This window comes from Dermacentor andersoni, chromosome 1, assembly GCF_023375885.2.
Source record: "Dermacentor andersoni chromosome 1, qqDerAnde1_hic_scaffold, whole genome shotgun sequence".
In the NCBI taxonomy this organism is placed as follows: Eukaryota; Metazoa; Arthropoda; class Arachnida; order Ixodida; family Ixodidae; genus Dermacentor; species Dermacentor andersoni.
In genome coordinates this window covers 229,357,826-229,375,239 of record NC_092814.1, presented here as the reverse complement: position 1 = coordinate 229,375,239, position 17,414 = coordinate 229,357,826, and the positions used below count along the sequence as shown (strand labels likewise).

The window sequence follows — 17,414 nt, the reverse complement described above, 5'->3', positions numbered from 1 at the left end:
TAATGTAACCGTTCGGTTCCTATTCTTTTCTTTTTCGCGTTTCGTCAGGCCAGAGCGGCGCTCCGCCTACCTCACCGGGATCGGCTGGCAATGGGTGGTGCACGGTAAGAAAGCAAGAAAATCGAGTGATAGGAATCCTTACGTTCTATCGGCCATTGTTTAGCTTTGGGGGGAGAGGAGGGGAGGCAGTCTCCAGCCTGTTCTTTCTCTTCTTGCTACGTATCTTTGTGCGTTTCAATAATAATAATAATAATAATAATAATAATAATAATAATAATAATAATAATAATAATGATGATGTAGGACCTGAAGCTCATGAAAAGTAAAGCAGAACACCTTATGCGGTTAGAGATACGCCGGCGACTGTCAATTCGTCTTTAAACGAAGTCTGAAAGGGGAGACATAAAGAGGAGCACACATCGCAATGCATATTTATTGTGGATCGCTCTGCATGACACGAATCGGCAAAAAGTCGCAGAGAACGAGCTAGGACACCTCGAATGAAGGAAGACCGGGCAGAGGACAACTTCAATGAAAACCAACACACAACAAGCACCCGTTGTGTGCCACGTCTTGTCACCGAGCGTCGTAGTCTACGAGACATGAGGCGAAGACAAAGCTGGATGTGCACTGCGAAACGCGACCGCTGCTGTTGCGCTCACGCAAGACAGGAATCGGGCGAGGTGCACATCTACGGCTCCGAACGGAAAACAGTTCAGTTTTATTGCCTTAAAGGCTCCTTTCTGGGGGGCATTACATAAGGGGTGGGTTCTTTATTTATATAACGAACAAGCAAGGAAGCTTAATTACCATTTAAGATGATCACTAACACAATCTTGAAAAGTAGAATACGCTCCATCACACGAAGCGTAAAGGCTGCGTTCGATTCTCGGAAGCCCTCCATCACATCGCGCCGCTTTGTCCCTTAAACCTTGCACACGACAACGGACAAATCGTTAAACTGTTAACGGCGCCACTTCTTTTTCTTCACTTTCTCGCTGCTTCTTCGCCAGCGGTTTTCTTGCTGCAAGAGGCCTCTCATTGTGCTCCTCGCAGTTCTGAATTACCGCGCGCATTGCGACAGGAACGACGCGGTTCGTGCCAACAAAGCTGCGCGCCTCTCTTGAGAGGAGTGGCGCGCAGATTTCATTCTTGGAATTTTGGATCGCAAAATAGACCTGAATAGACAGCGCCTGCGATTCATGACGCATGGTCGTGATATATGGGGAACAATATAAGACCGTGCGCGCCTCTGCCGCACAATCAGCGCACTGTTTCGCCGCACAATGCGCCATGCAACAGCGCGTTTGCACACACACACACAGGCGCGCGTAACGGGCGCAAGAGGCCGCGCCGCCCCCAAGAAAAGTGGTCCTCCTACAAATTATTTTAGGCGATATTTTTGTCTCTGCCGGAGACATCGCAAAATCCAACCGTCCCGTCTTTAGGAAAGTAACACCTGGTCGGTGGTGAGAAACGCTTATAAGGAGCATTACCAGCCAGCAAGCGCAAATGCGCGCTATAAACGTCATAACTGCGTGAATGCCGTTCATGATATCTAGCGCCCAACCCTCACCCATCCACCGTGCATATATAGGTCTCGGCGTATAGACATACGTCCAACATAGCGCTTACTATTTCCGTGAAAGCGGAGCGATTGTCACTATGCAAAGAAAACTGCCGCTTAAACAGTTGCGGAAAAGGGATATAAAGATATAAAGGGACAAGGCAGACACGAAGACTACAGAGCACATAGACAAAAGTCGAAGCCAAGCATAGCGCTACCTGTTATTTTTGTTCGTTTGCCCTTAAGCAGTTTGAGTTCGCAGCCTTCCTTTACAGTGTTCTGTTCTGACCACCGCCCTAAAACACAATATACTTTATTAAGACTTCGAGCAGGTTAATCACCCGGAACCATCACTAGTTGAGCTCCAGTTGCCTGTTTTAACTTGCTCATGAATCTACAATATGGCGCGATGATAAGGCGCGGCCGTAGAAGGACCGCAGTTACGCGTGCCAAAGTGGCCATGTCAAACACTTGGTCGACACCAGTCCAGACCCATCGGGGGAGAAGAGCAGCGTGTTCGAGACAGCAATAGGAAAACAGAACTATAAGAAGTGTATACTGATGATGGCGCTGATCCTCATTTGACGTTCGCGGGATCAGGAAATATAAAGCAGCTTCCCATATGCGATGGCGTTAAGGGATTGCAAAAACCGTTATTGTAAGCGGCTTATCCCTGAATACCTTGGCAAGTCGTACCTAAGCAAAAGTCTACTTGACTGCGAGCTCCTTCTTGTACACTAGCCAAGTGCAAAAATGTGCAGACCCTGTGGAGTGCAGCGCTGCTACCCATCCCGGTTACAAATGACAAAGAAGAAGAAAAAAAGAAAGAAACTTACTCGCGCACAGTTGCTCAAGAGCCCATCGCACACGGCTAAATACGGTGGTCTGTAACATTTTAAGTACTATACACGTGAAGCACCCGTCTCGCATAGCTCAACACCTGCTGTTTCTCCGGATGACGAAAGCTGAGGCTCCAAAACGCGGCCACTGTTAAAAAGACATCGCTAGCAATCGAACATCCATTACCATTACGTCAAGGTGCCGAATCGTAGGAAGACAGTTTGCCTTCTTACGTTCAGATAACTGACATGCCATCGCAATGCTCAGACATGGTGTATTCGATTCGCTTGCATAACGCTGTCTACACATACAACTAATAAATGCGACACGATGCGCACGTCCTCGCGAAAGGGTAGCGGTCACCGCACCAATCGCTACGCACATTGGGGTGTTTTAGTTGAGCGTCCTTACGGTCCCCGAGTTGCCCCGCTAACCACAGCGGAGCGGCGGGTGAGTTTCACGTTTTAGTTATGCGTTTAGCGTAGCAGAACGGACGGATGGATGCTATGAGCGTCCCCCTTGGAATGGGGTGGTGGGTTGCGCCACTAAGCTCTTGCTATTATATTGCCCAATTTCCACCTATGTTAAAGAAGAAAAAAAAAGAAGAAAAAGAAAGAAAAAGACCCACGATAATTCCCGCGGCCAAACTTTCTGAACCCCTATTGTGAACTTTGTTTTTGTACGCCTCCGCTGTTCGTCATTTTCCTACTTTTCTTCCACCAATCTTCCAGTCGCTTCTTACTAGTCTCCTATTGCGGACATGTTTACTTTCCCCCTGCTCTCGCTGAACCCAAGGGCTTCAAGGAGGCCAGAGGTGCCTAAATCGACCGCTGGGCAGATATCTTCACGTTCTAATAAAACATTCTCCATCGTTTCCCTAGCTTTGCCGCAGCAAGAACATGCTTCTTCTTCCTTGTTGTATCTCGCTTTACAAGTGCGTGTTCTTATGGTACGTTCACACTGAGGAATCCGGCGTCTACAGCGAATGGAATTCTCCTGCCGCCGAAAATCGCGTAGTTCACACTGCTTGCGGACCGCGCCGCCGGAAAGACATACAGCGCCATCTGCCCCATAAAGTGCTAACCTCCAATCAAGCTCCGGATATCCCGGATGTTCGCGCGGCTCGAAATTGCGCAGTTCTCACCGCTCGCGTCGAGTTCGTGTGTTTACGTTGCGCCAAGACAATGACGAACCCCGAGCAAGAAGAGGCAGTACTGCTCGGCCTGTTGGCAAGCACCTTTCTGGCGATGCATGACGCGCAGAAGCATTCGCCGAAGAGACGGCGGCAGCGGCGTTGGTGGGTTCGCCCAGCTCTGCAAGAGCGCGACTCGGCCGCCATCTTTGGAAGTTCTGTTTCGCGCTCCCCGATTGGTCAGCGCCGCGCGGCGGCGAGGCAATCCGGCGGCAGCTGCCGCAAAAATCGGTACGGGAGCGATCGGCGCGGAAGGGGCTATTCCGGCGGATCTCGCCGCCGCCGAACTGGGTTCCGCCGAACTGGGCGCCGCTCCAGACGCCGAATGTCTCAGTGTGAACGGGGCATTAGGCATCCTGATCTCGCTTCGAAAAGAGCTTCCCTTTGAGTTATTGTAAATTGCTTCTTTCCTGATTTAGTTTTTTCCTCTTAAGTAGTTACTAATAGCAGTCTTCTTTTCCTTTGCCGCCACCCATGAGATTATGTCAGCATCTCTGATTTTCCACTTGACGTTCTTTGTTGCCATGTTACTTACTATAGCGATCGCGTACTTGCTGGTAAGCTTTTTAGTTCTTTTCGTCCACTGTGAATCAATGTTTTTCCAGTACAAATACCTGAACACTCTCCCAGCCCATTTACTTTCTTCCATATTCCTCAGTCGCTCTTCACAATCAATTTTACTGTGAGCTTCCCTCACTTCAAAACTTGTCCAGCCCATATCACCCTGCACAACTTCATTTGTAGTCCTCCCGTGAGCACCCAATGCGAGGCATCCCACTGACCTTTGGTTCCCATCGAGTCCTGAATTCACCCCTGATTTCAAGCAGACCTTTCGTAGTTTCACCGCCGTCTGCCCAAATTCAGAGTAATGGAACAAATAAAATCACTCATTGATGGTTTTTATAAAGTAAAACGAATATATATAACTTATTTGTCCATGAAGTATATAGACGTGCGCTTGTAATGCGCTACCGGTCCATTTTATCCAGTGGAAAATAAAGCGTCGTCTTGGGGAACGCCACGTGATAGCCAGCGAGCTCGCATTCCGCATCCAATCCTTTAAGACACCAATGCGCTGCACAGCGCGCACCACATCCTCCCACGCTGCGGGGTATTCAAATGGGTCAGCACTTGCAACTTCGTTTAGCAAACATAAACCTCCGTTTGTGCGCAATCGCTTTTGTGGCTTGGGCTGCGCAGGTGAACATAAAGGCGTGGTTGAAGTGCACGGCATGGTCGCGAACATGTCACTGGAGGCAGCCATCTTGGAAAGAGCGAGGCACGCAAGGTGCCTCGATGTCAGAGAGGGCGCGCGCATCGACCACCCTCGCTATCGAAAGACGGCAGCGACGCTCCGCTCACGCAGCTTGTAAGCGGACCGTGCTTCTCGCTCCGCTAGCCCGCTTGTGGCTAAGTGGAGGGCGCATGCGCATTCGCCCTTCCGCTCCGCTGCTTAGCGGAGCGCAAAAACGCCGAACTAAAGCTCTATTATGATTGCCTGGCGATAGGGAGGGAGCCAAGACCTCACAGGCACGCTTTCGTATCTGCGTCTCGCAATGTTAACAAATAATGACTTATGACGTAGCGCTTATTCCCTCTGTTATCCTTCATTCTCGTCTGTGATTAGTGCATTGCTTGCATGCGATGTTCTAAATGGCTAGATGTGACATTTAACATATTGCAGAAGGTTCAAAACTAGCGCGCATGCGCCAATAATCCGGTTGGAGTTTTGCCGGACGGCGTAGTCGTAGCCAACGGTGTTTTAGAGTGTAGCACGGCAGTTGCGTAAAAAGGCACACGGCGGTGTGCTATTTTGTATCAGAAGCTCTGGAAGCGGGCGGTGCCTCGACCAATGAGGTAGGCGAACACATCGAAATCTTTTCGTCTGCGTTTTGCCGCCTGCTACAGACGCTGTAGCATCCGAAGCGTCCGTATTTACGCAACACTACGCAAATGTGGCATATCTAGCAGACATGCGAATTATATTCACCTTGCGCAACTCCCCTCATGCACCTGAGTTCCCATACCTCGAAGCCTTGGCTCCGCTGAACGTTGCTTATGAGACATCATAGTTGACTCAAGGCAACATTTTTTTATAGCTATACGCAGCCCGTGGGAGCCCCGAAACGGCTGTATGGCCAGGCCGTCGATGCGAATACGCAGCCGGCGTCGGCGATACGCCACAGCAACAAATGTTTCGGCGCTGCAACTATAGGCCGTACTTACTTGAATGCTGGGGCTTCTTTTGATTTGCAGTATACTTTGCAGTGCATTTGGGTTTGTCTAGCCGAAAACAGTTTGCCCGCTTAATATGCGCACCTACGGCGTCGTCTAGTTGGCGTTTGCTCGTTACCATCATCGCGTACTGTACAAAAGCGGTGAAGTAAAATATCGATGCAGTGCGCAAGCAGGCTTTCAAAGCGTACTGCATCGTTAACGCATCACCAGCGCTAAGCTGCGGCGCCATCTGCTAAGATAAAAGAAATTTTACCCCTCGGCATCGTCTGTGCAGGAAACAGCGTCAAAACAAATAGCTGATATCAATAACGACAAAACATACCTAATATCCTGCTCTCAGTGTAAGATCAGACTAAGCGATGGCTGCTTTCACCATTTATTTCTGCCGTCGGGTGGAGATCAAGTAACAAGCGTGAATATGGATCGAAGCAGGCGCATGCGAGGGATTATGTGAGACGCCATGGCGATTGGTGTAAAGTTCAACATGCACAGTGTTGAAGGTTAGACTGCACATATTATGCTGTTTATATAATATACCTCGTACTAGAAACTAAACGAATACTTACCCTTTGTGCGAAATAATGGATCTATGAAAGTAATTATAATGCATATGAAAGTAATCAACCAATATTCCTATTTGTCTGCATGCCCTGATTAGGTTCGAGCTTTCTTGGGGGTGCTTCCATATAGTGACGCGGAGGAAGAAGCAAGCAGAAAAGGAGGAGTGGCGCTACCTTGAAAACTTATAGTAAGTCAGATGGCAGCGCCGACGGCGGAAATGACGGTCGAAGCAAGTGGCAAGCATTTATAGTGAAATTTGTAGACCCCACAATAGACAAGGACGCAGAGAAGGTGGACAGACGAGCGCTTTCCTTCTCTGTGTCCCTGTCTATTGTGCGCGCTACAAATTTCACCATGAATACTTACCAACTCGCCTAACTATCAGTTCTGCTGCAAGAGGCAAATTATGGCCTCCGAGACGGCGTGACGCGCCATGTGAGCGAGCTCGGAGGCCAGTCACAGACCAAGCTTCCCGCGTTGCCATTAGTGAGTGCCTTGTCCACGTGGTTACCGGAACAGCTGATTGCTTTCACGTGCTCCGGTCAGGGCAAATAGTGCAGCCTTGAACGCCAGCATTAAGCAACAGAACCTCTTCTCTGTCCATAGAGAAATATCTGTCGTAACTACAGTGTACGATAATGAAACGTTGTGCACCAATACTCAAAGACAGGGAGTGATGGAATGCACACTAGCGAGCACGGCTGCTGCTGATGATGGTATGTCACTGGTGCTACGTGTTTCAGTACAAACAAGCAAAATACTGTACACATTTGTGCTAAAGCTAAAAACCCTTTTTGTTAAACTACAAGACATTATGGAGTAAAAACAAGTGTTCTGTTAGCGCAACATTTTGCAAAATCGGCTTGCTAATTTCGGGGCCTTTAAGAAGGAAGGATCTGGCCCCGTTGCGCCAAGCTTGAAGTATTTCGAAGACTAAGAGTATCTTGTGGTTGAGAGCCGTCAATGAAACTCGCTGAGCGTCGACGCCGAAAATCCGTCGAAAATTGGTTCCTTGTGGATGGGCCTCAATGCTGTCCAGCGCAGCGTGACGCTCTACTTGCAGGCTTATTACATCACCTCACAGGCACGAAGCAGGCGTCACTCGCTTCGAGCCCATATCATTCAGCTGCCGCTTTTCAAGACATACATTGTGGCGAAACATTCTTGGCGGAGTCCCTGAGAGAACCAGTGGTCGTTGAGATTTTTGGATGGTCCATAAACGTTTTCGAGAAGTAAAATTAAGCTGCGGCAATTCTGGTGACACTGATTTCAACCACAGCGTATAAAAATTTAGTGCAATGACGGGCTATGTGCTACTCACTGTTGCTGAAGCAATGGCGTTGGTAACAACATAACCATAAATAGTGCATTTTTGTTATACCTAGACATAAACGTGGAAAGAAAAAAAAGAACGGTTATCGGGGTTCGTTGCTGCAGAAACCGCCACAAGATGTCGCTACCAGGGCTGCTGCCGGCCGTCCACTCTCCTGTGCTTCTTAAGACTAAAAAAGCTCGCTGGTATTTTAATTTTTGACCAAACGTGGCGCAGCGGAAAATTAGATTACGGATAACAAAATTTGCAGTGAGAAACACAAAACTGCCATATTGTTAAAACGAGGCGTAAAGGTGCCTGCTGGCTTCCACACCTTCAGCTTACGTGTCAGCATTGAGCTGTATGAACGAACATTCTCTCAGCTCTTCCTGTTGCTCCCAGCGCCGAAACAGTCATGACACCAAGACTGATGCGTGCTGCATATCTTATCTTAACAAGCGAACAAATTGGTAACATATCAATCGAGTAAAGATCGCTTCTTTACGCTAAGCACATCTTCTTTACGTCTAATCAAAGAAGGTTCTTGAGTTGCCATTTGCCTGCAACAGTTTTACAATAAACCAATCCGTCACGGACCAAATACGCCTTGATACACGCATGCTGGAGAAACAGCAGCGCAAATCTACACTCTATAAAGGAAATAAAGGAAATGGAGAAATACGGCCATTCGCTTTCTGCTGCCCATGATCTCGCGCGCTGCGACTGTCGTTGTCTCCGCGTTTATCTGCACATTATTGCACAAATGAACCAAATTATGGAAGCGCACAATATAGATTTAGAATAACAAAAGCTTACCGAAACCGCAAGCTATATCCCTCGTTGCGACGCGCAGGCGGGGCAGCTAAGCATCATTTTCATCTTCATAAAATCAACTTGGAAGACGTTAAATCATATAATGAATACAGACGTGCGAGCAAACGAAAAAAAAATAATTGTACAAAGCATTTCATCAGTTAACTGAAACAAACAAACAAATAAAATAACGCCCTCGCTCCTATATCTAGCGTCTAAAGCCCTCAAACTTGGCAACGGAACAACATCTCGAGGTCTGCATCGTATGATGCGATTTTTGTTGACAATCCGCCTTCGCCCTTGCACTGAAAATAATCAGTATGACATTAAACTTCACATCTTTCTGGTGACAGCATCAACACATTATTCAAGCTTTAGTTTTGCTCCCTACGTCTGCCCGAACACAACCTTTCTTTTTCTTTTGTTTTGTGGAGGAATCCAATAACCGTGGCCACGACCGTGATATCGAGCCCGACACACCAGACACTCAAACAGCTATTTCTTCTATCTACAGGCGGCACTCATTCCCTCGACACTTGACACGATTTCAGGTTAATTCACCTGCGATCTTCCTGTCCAGCTCCCGTTTCCGATCGGCAACACCAGCTACAGTACCGGGATAGTCGCAGCGAGACCACGCCAGATCGGGCTATCAGGAATTCAAATATAGTCAAACCAAATTAAAATAACGTGGTAACAGCGGCAATATACCGGCGGCAGCCGATTCTCTAAGCTTTATAAAACGGATGACCTGTTGGTCACTCTTCCCTTGCTTTGCTCCGATCGCGCGCACACACACACGTGTGTGTGTGCTCGCACCGCGAACAAAGCGCCAGGTGCGAGCTACCACCGTATAGTTTCAGCAATCTTTTCGCGAACTATAATACAGTAGAGAGCGATATCATCGCGCGCTGTTTTGCTTCCGTTCGCTAGCCTTGCGTGTCATGACGGGGTGTTGCGAAAGCCTCAGTCGCGTGTAGCGTTAACTCGCGTTCAAAAGCGCGCAATATATTTTCACTGCTGCGGCAAATTGGTACTGTGCCGCGATCATAACTACCGCATTTACACGATTCTAACGCGCACCTCTCACCCCCCCCCCCCCTTTTTTTTTTCTTTGGCTAGAACGTGAGTTCAAATTTGCATGCGCGTTGCAATCGTAACTAAGTCTACTCAACATCAAAAACGAGACCGATTCTTACTTAAAAAAAGAAAAAAAAAAAGCCGAATGCAAGGTAGCTAGCCGCACTGCCATCGAAAGGACTTCGTTTTTTTTTGCCTTAATTTGCGCTCGCCGTTTTCCAGTTTGCTGAACGTGTGGCATTTCTAATGGATTAGATCAAACTGAAGATGACTTTCTGTGGTCGGTAAACCGTGAAAATAAGGTGTCGTCGGACTCCGATAGCGACTAGCCGCTAAGACTCTGCTGTGTGCGAGTCTGTGTGCCTTTGCACGTTCCATAAAATTGTTTGAACACGGTACGCGTCGACTCAGGTTTCGTTACTTGATGTGCGCAGTAGCATCGGCACTGAGTTATTTTTTTATGTTGGTGATAATATAACCGCGCGTTACAAATCGGGCGCGCCGTAGACTCGTGCAAATACGGTACTTAACGAGTGCTCCAGTGGGATATTCGAAAAATAGTGAAAAGAAGCGGTAACAGCGCGTGAGCCTTACGACCAACAGATCAAAGCGGGCATGCAAAGACTAATCTCTACCAACTCGGGTCAGACATCGTGGTGACACACGATAAAACGGCATTAAGGGAGACGCAGCTTCCGTCAATAGTTAAACGGTTAATCAACATGAGAGGCGAATAACCTAAGTACGCGAGCACAAAAAAATTCTGTAAAAACACCTATAGCGCATACACGTAAAATTATTTATATACATATGTAAAAAAAAGCCGTATTCGTGCATTCGAGAATCCACTCACATCTGACGAACCCAGTGAGCAGACGGGGACATGTGTGCGACCAATTATTTGCTTCGTCACAGTGCACAACGCGCGCATTGTGGCCCGCCTGGTCCCACAGCAGCCCACGGCTTCGCCCGCCCGAGGCGCGAGCGCCATCTCTTGCCAGGCGGTGAGATGGCGCGCGCAGCTCGCGGGAGCACAACGGTGACTTGCGAAATTTGCTCGTCAGGAGCGCAGGACGCCGGGCTGGTATTAGTGAATACCTTCGAAGCATCCGCTCTGCAGGCATGGCAAGGGTGAACGGTTCACCCGCGCAGTATGCGCGCTGCCCGTACCGCGCCTCGTCATGCGACCCGCACAGCAATGATACGTTACGGCGAACATGCAACAGGACAAGCGTCGGCAGGACAAGCGTCCTTTGAGGCTGGCCGCTCGCTCAGGCAAGGACCCCACGGAAAGCGGCTAACGGGCAGCCACTTTCGTGAAGATCGTTGCGACGATGGGAAGCCCGTTCTCAGAGTCATAACGGGTTCGCAAGTGATCTTCGCCGAGCGGAAGGAAGGGGGAGGGAAAAGAAAAAAGAGAAGACCCTATTTCGGAAGCGCGCATTTTCATCGTCAAGAGGGGCCCCTGTACGCAGCAGCGGTGCAATCGCACTGCGAGCAAGTCGCGGCGTCTCTTTCTGCGGCCCACGTGGTCCTCGCAGCACAGATGCTACGCGGCTACAAAGAGCACTTTCAGCACTCGTAAGATGCTCTTCCGAGCAAGAGTTATCGACCAGGGATTCCGCGATAATGCCGACTTTCCACTCGGCCTCTGAATGTAACTGGAAATTGCGCACTGCAGTCCAGACTTCGTACTGCGAACTTTCCTGTACATTTGTAAATTTAAGTTTGCGCGTCTTAATTACCACAAAATTCAGACATTTGCTCACACATGCACAGCCTGTAAATTTGCCGCAACTTGCCTGCGAACGAGAGTTGCTCGGCAAACAGACTCAATCCGCATTACTAGATGTCTTTGCAAGCGGTACCGAATGCGCCACTATTGTCCTTGTCGAGCTTCTACACAGTTCTGTACCGCAGAAACGCGAAACAAGTCTTTACAGTGTTCCATCATAAAAAAAAAAAGGGTCGCAGTTTATAACGCACCAAGAAGCGAATAAATTAAGCAAGAAATTGAACAAACGACATAATGAATGAATAAATAAGACACGGCTCGACTCGATACTTTGAATTCTCAGAGATCCGACGCACAGCTACTCCATAAGGAATGAGGTAGTCCCGGAGTATTTGGGCGTCAGAATGTGGAGAGGGGAGTTTCAACGTTCAAGGAATTACCACGGGCGGATGACCCCTTTGGGTGACGTGGCAACACGCGGTATGCCTTCACGCTCTTTTTTTCACCCACAGCCCGGCGGCCTGAGGCGCTCCGAGCGCGGGCTTCCTCGGACCGCGTGTCGACAACGCAAGCGCGCCGACAAGAAAAATAGAGTGGCGCCAAGCAGCGGCAATTTATTCAAAGCGCGGACCCCGGCTGCGGGAAGAACAGGCACAAGAGGACAGCGGGGGCTCCCGATTAATTTGCACGACGCCCTCGAGCGCGCGGCTTAATCGTCCTGGGCTCGACGATGCGTTCGCTTTTTATACTACAGTCGCCTTTCCTTCCTTCCCTTGTCCCCACAACACTTCTCTCTTCCCGTCGGCGACCTCAGCCACGACGTTAAAAGCCTTGGCTATTTGCGTTCGACGCGATGGCTGCCTGGTCAACTTGTCATATGTGCGAAGTTCCTACGGCGGTGCCAAACGGCCGGGGCGTTTCGTGTGATGAACAAACAAAAAGAAAATACGGGTGAAGGCGGCACATAGTGTACGGCGAAAGAAACTGAACAGCGACACGTTTCTTTTCTTGTTCAACATGGGAGTTATTTGTCACACAAGTGGCTATCCGGAACAGAAGATAGGCCTCGTAGAATTCATACCTTCTTAACATATACAGGTAAGAGTCCATTCCGGAAACTACTACTGGGCTACGATAGAAGCTCACAACGGCCCATAATGCCGCAGCCGTGCATGTTGCACCGATCACAGGCAAGGGCTTTCGCCGGTCCGAAATATGGATGCACCGCTTGGCGCTCCTGGATTTCGTCATATACTCGCACAACCAGTGTTCCTGCAAACGGTACATGATGCCTACAAGGGACGCACAGGTGCGCCACTAGCAGCATGCACAGAACACCCGCGTCTTCCGTGCGTGGTGAAATGTGCTCCTCACGGAGACCGGAAAACGGTGGCGCGCGCTACTCACATTTTGTGTCATGCGCTACGGGCATGCGTTAGATATCCTAATAAAACTTCCTGCCCTTCGCTAAAACAGGTCGAATTTCACGCGACAGTTGGCGCAATGGCTTCGTGCCTGGCGGCTTCATAAAGCGCGGAAAGGCTGCGCGACACATAAAGGTAACGAGTGTCCCAATATCTTCCGGTATAAGAGAGATGGTAATTCGCGTAAACGGTTAGTATTCGCGAGCATTGCATTAACTGAACAAGACAAGGAGTGTGGTTGAGACGCCCATAGTTCCGTTGTTCATTCTTTTGAGTATAATGTGATGCGCCGTCTCTCTCGGAAACGGAGAGAAAACGCTACACTTACTTTCTGAACGCGTTATTATTATTATTAACTTTGAATGTCTCATTTGTTTCCGCGCGGTCACAAAGCTACGTGTCATTCTCATGCAACATCTAGGCTTTTAATTTAGACATGGGACAATCCGTTTACGAGGTGACAAACCTCCGCTTTGCGATCGACGAAATTGCGTTCGTAAAAGACAAGCACTTGAGTGCCGCGCGCCCAGGTGCTGACGTATAGGGTGACCGCGTGTGTCTCAATGGCTAAGCTGTTTTGAGTCAGAAGCACATAGGAAAGCACATGCATGCCGCTCTATGAATTGTACAGATACAAAAGCACTGTTTTAGACACGAAATAACAGTTAAATCCAAGTGTGACACGGACGTACAAGGCAGTAGCGACTGCCGCTTTCATGTTATTTGAGAAGTTTTCAAGAATTGACCTGCATGCCCTCACAGATCATTTGTGCTCAAACCTCGAACGCAAACGGTGTGTGTCCCGTACTGTGGTCGTTTCAATATGGCCCTATGAAAGGCATGACTCGCCTCGTCGGTAGAAAAGGAACGATAACCGTCTTTATTTTTCCAACGGCGATAGGCACTAAGAAGCAACTGTAATCGTTACACTGTGAACGTCACGAAGTAAGACAATTTCCTAACCATGGTATATATACCAAAGCGTTATTACAGACGCGATTAAGTTGAGACGTCGTGTAGGAATATGCAAACACCGCGCACAGACGGCCAATAACGAAGGCCGATCGCTGCGGCATCAGTTAACTTGCGGAAAGTGTGCCATTACATGCATTATACAACGCAGACATTATATTTTCGATAACGTCTCAATATTCGTACGCAAAACGAGATAGTCTCTCTAGTCCAGCTTACTGCCCCCCGTTTCCTTCCTCTACAAACAGCGCTCTTCCCTCCCAAAAATACAAAGGAAAGCTAGGGAAATCGAGTAGCAGGCGCTACAGAGCAATGGCGGCGGCACGCATTACTGGCTGTTCTAAAATTCCAAGCGTGCGCCATGATATTCTCAATCATGTACTAACCAGGTATGAGGCAAAGCCGTAAAATGAATGCATGCGCCTGTTCGCCGACATATGCGCTCACCTACGATACTGCGTGCGCTCGGCGAACAGCACGTTTGGCGAGTCAATGCCAAGTGTGGTTGACGGCATTGAGGCATTCAATTTTTTTTCCCCTTCCTTCTCACACCTGTATAAGCGTGTCATTCAGTGGACGAGCACGGGCGCGCGCGATCTTCCATAGAACTTCGCCTATTTGGTCCCACACGCAGAGACGGAGGAGGACATAAATAACAGGCGCCATCAAAAGGCGTCGTTACAGACGGCTCGCGAAAAGGCGCTGCTCACTTTTCGCGCCCGCTGCTTCGCGGGCGGCAGTAATTCACCCGCGACAGGTTCGTGCGCGCCGACTGAGCGCAGCATAATCGGACGTCGACCGGCGAAAAATGCGCAACCTCGTCAACGCGCGTGACGTCAACGGGCTCGAGGTCGTCGTGAACGACAAACTGCCGAGCTTGTTCGAGATGCCATTCGAACGACTCTAGTACTTGCGCACCAGGGGAACAAAGCAACCGCCGGTGTCTCAGTTGTGACACGTAGCGCCGATTGCGAACGCGACAGCTGACTTGTATTTCCTGTGGCTATTACAGATACCCGTACTCGTCGGGCAATGTTCGTTAAACATAACAAACATTCCCTGCTTAACTTGGCAGTCATGACATGGCTTGCGTAACGACAATGACAGGTAGAAAAACCGTAAATGAGGGATCCTCGCAAATAACCAATGAAAGACTCGTCGCGCAGAGCCTCGTGAGTACGTACATAGTCTTGGTTATGACTGTGTACGCAAACATAAGGGAATATATGGGAAGTAATAACTGCGGCAGACACACCACAGGAGTGCAGATTTTTGGGCTAGTTGGTTAGTTGCAATAATTGAGGTCATAGCGCTGGATTCAGACGGACAAGAAAGACGACAGGACGCGGCACGCCTGGGTACGTGGCACGAAAACACACGCAACCGCTTGATTCAAGCGCAGTGGCCAAGGAATTTTGCGCAAGTGCAAACGCTCCCGTATAATGCTCAGTTTCGCGAAGACCGCAGGGAACCGCGATGACCACACGGTTAAAAACAGTGCTAAGCTACGACTGCAACAGGACCACGCACAAACTTTTCGGTGCGTAAAAGTGTAACATTATGACGTCGCCATTAGGAACGGGGTGCAAAATATGATGTCACTAGTGCCAACTTGTTTTGCACAACATTGTTAAATGATAGTTAACAACTCGTCTTAACTGTGATGATCCTATCAGCAGATACAGGGTACTTGCACAGTGCGCGCCTCACAAAAGGGTCACGCGTATTTCGAAGTTGCGGCCGTTAAAGTTTATACCAGTTTGCAGGCATTAAACAAACGAGCATGCCTGATAACAACCGTGCTGCATGTGAAGCCGAGGTAGTAAAAATCTTTTGGTGAAGCCTCACTTCTCTAGGCCGGATTCGGACTTTGACAAGGTGGCAAGCGCACTGCTCACGCGGACGTATTTCGATCATTTATTTATATCTTCCTTCTTCCACTTTTAACCACATAACTGTTGTGTCAACCCTCAGCGATAACCAAAGCACGTCAAATTATCTCCATTCACTTACGACCAGTAAATTACACCAACGCTGCAAGAAGTTCGCATTCTGCACGACCTCAAAACGATCGCGCCAATTCTGGACAGCTGCTATTATTAGTATCATGGCTGTAACCGCGTGCCAGCAAGAGGTAAATGTTATTATTATGCTTGATTATTATCTGTATCATCACTAAACGTGTAAATGTCGTCGGTTTAGCCGGACAGCACCGTTAGCTCTTTGCCAATTGAACATTCTTTTTATTCACTACAAATAGTTCTGAACAAATTAGTATGCAGTTCAGCGAAGGTGGCGATGCCGCCTCTATATAACCTTGGTGAATCATGATATAGCACGACAATAAGCCAAATACGGATGACACGTACACGCAGCGAAAGAACGTCGGATAGTACGATTTGCCACCGCACGACGGCGCCACCGGACGGGCACGGCGCGGTCTTCGCAAACGCCGGCGTGCCGTGGCCTCGTTGGTTCATTTTAGAGACAATGTGTACGCGATGATAGTTAAGTATGTACCTGACACCAGCTCCAGTCACAACAGGAGCACCGCAACCAACATACGCCTTTCACAGAGAGCATCGCGAAGACAGGGCTATCAAAGAATGCAGCTGGGTACGTGTTTCGTACGGTCATAATTCGAGTAATCCTTTGGAAAACTCGAGTTAAGACACATAACAAGCAACGTAATGATACAGCAAAAAAGCGCGACTGTGTTCGTAGTTTTATATTATCTGACTGTCACTGACGATGCAAGCAACACGGATGGTGTCAACGTCATCGGGTCGGCATACCTGATGATGTTGCCACACAGAGAATGGCCCACAAAAGACCGGCTACCAACGAAATACGTTTCATAATTTAGGAATGCCACTCACCGTAGTCGGAAGCGGAGACAGGAACTCTGGCCTCAGGTACTGATTACTTGAGGTCAGCATGGTGATGGGTCATGGAACCCAGACGAAGGCGATGAGCAACTTGGGTCGCACGCGATGACCGGAGCGGTTGCTGACGGCGTTGAGTAATCCGCGGGTCAAATAATCCAGCCTCCGCGGAGGCGAGTGTCCTGGCGAGCGGTGCCTCAGTCAGAAGAGAAGCCCGATACGTTCCGCCTCAGCTGAGCAAAAACCGGCGCGAGCGCTGCGAGATCGCGGAGTCGCGCAGTCGAACAGCGAAGTCGAGTACAGTCCGCACCCCAGCGAGTCGCGGCGAGTTCTGCGCGTGCGACGCGTTCGCCGGATCGCGCCTCTCCGGGCGGGGACGTCACGTGCGCGCGGAGCCCCAACATCCGGCGTGCCGAAGGAGGAGCCAACGCGTGACGTCACGCCCATCAATTTCCGGTTTCTCCTTTCCCCTCGCGGTTCCCCGCGGTCGGCGCGGCCAATGGAAGCCCGGTCGAGCTAATGATCTGGCGTCGGGCCAGCTGTCAACTTTTACAACGCTATCCATCAGCCCGTTGTCAGAGCTGCCAATCAGGCATGATTTATGTCAGCTTTTGTTGTCAGAGCCGGGGCGGTCTTTCTTTGGCGAGTTGCGGCAGAGGAGGGGAGAGCTTTTCTTTCTCCCTCTTCTCAGCGGCGAGGCAGAGAGTGCCCACAGCCGCCGCGGCGGCTCCTCTCTTTCGCGGATGAATGCGTCGAATTGAGAAAGAGAGTTGTCCGCTCTCCGGGTATTCCTCT

At 49.3% G+C, this 17,414-nt stretch overlaps 1 protein-coding gene across 4 annotated transcripts in view; it reads right to left on the bottom strand.

Annotated features, from left to right (window-relative positions):
• The window catches only part of noc (no ocelli), a 155,054-nt gene extending 138,106 nt beyond the window's left edge, over positions 1-16,948 (bottom strand). For all 4 annotated transcript variants that reach the window (XR_011895901.1, XR_011895900.1, XR_011895902.1 and 1 more), the window contains exon 1: positions 16,614-16,948. Coding sequence is in view for 1 of the 4 variants with exons in the window: in XM_050196131.2 (XP_050052088.1) it covers positions 16,614-16,673 (60 nt within the window). In the remaining 3 variants the exon portion in view is untranslated. The remainder of the gene's footprint in view (positions 1-16,613) is intronic.
• Positions 16,949-17,414: the final 466 nt, after the last annotated feature.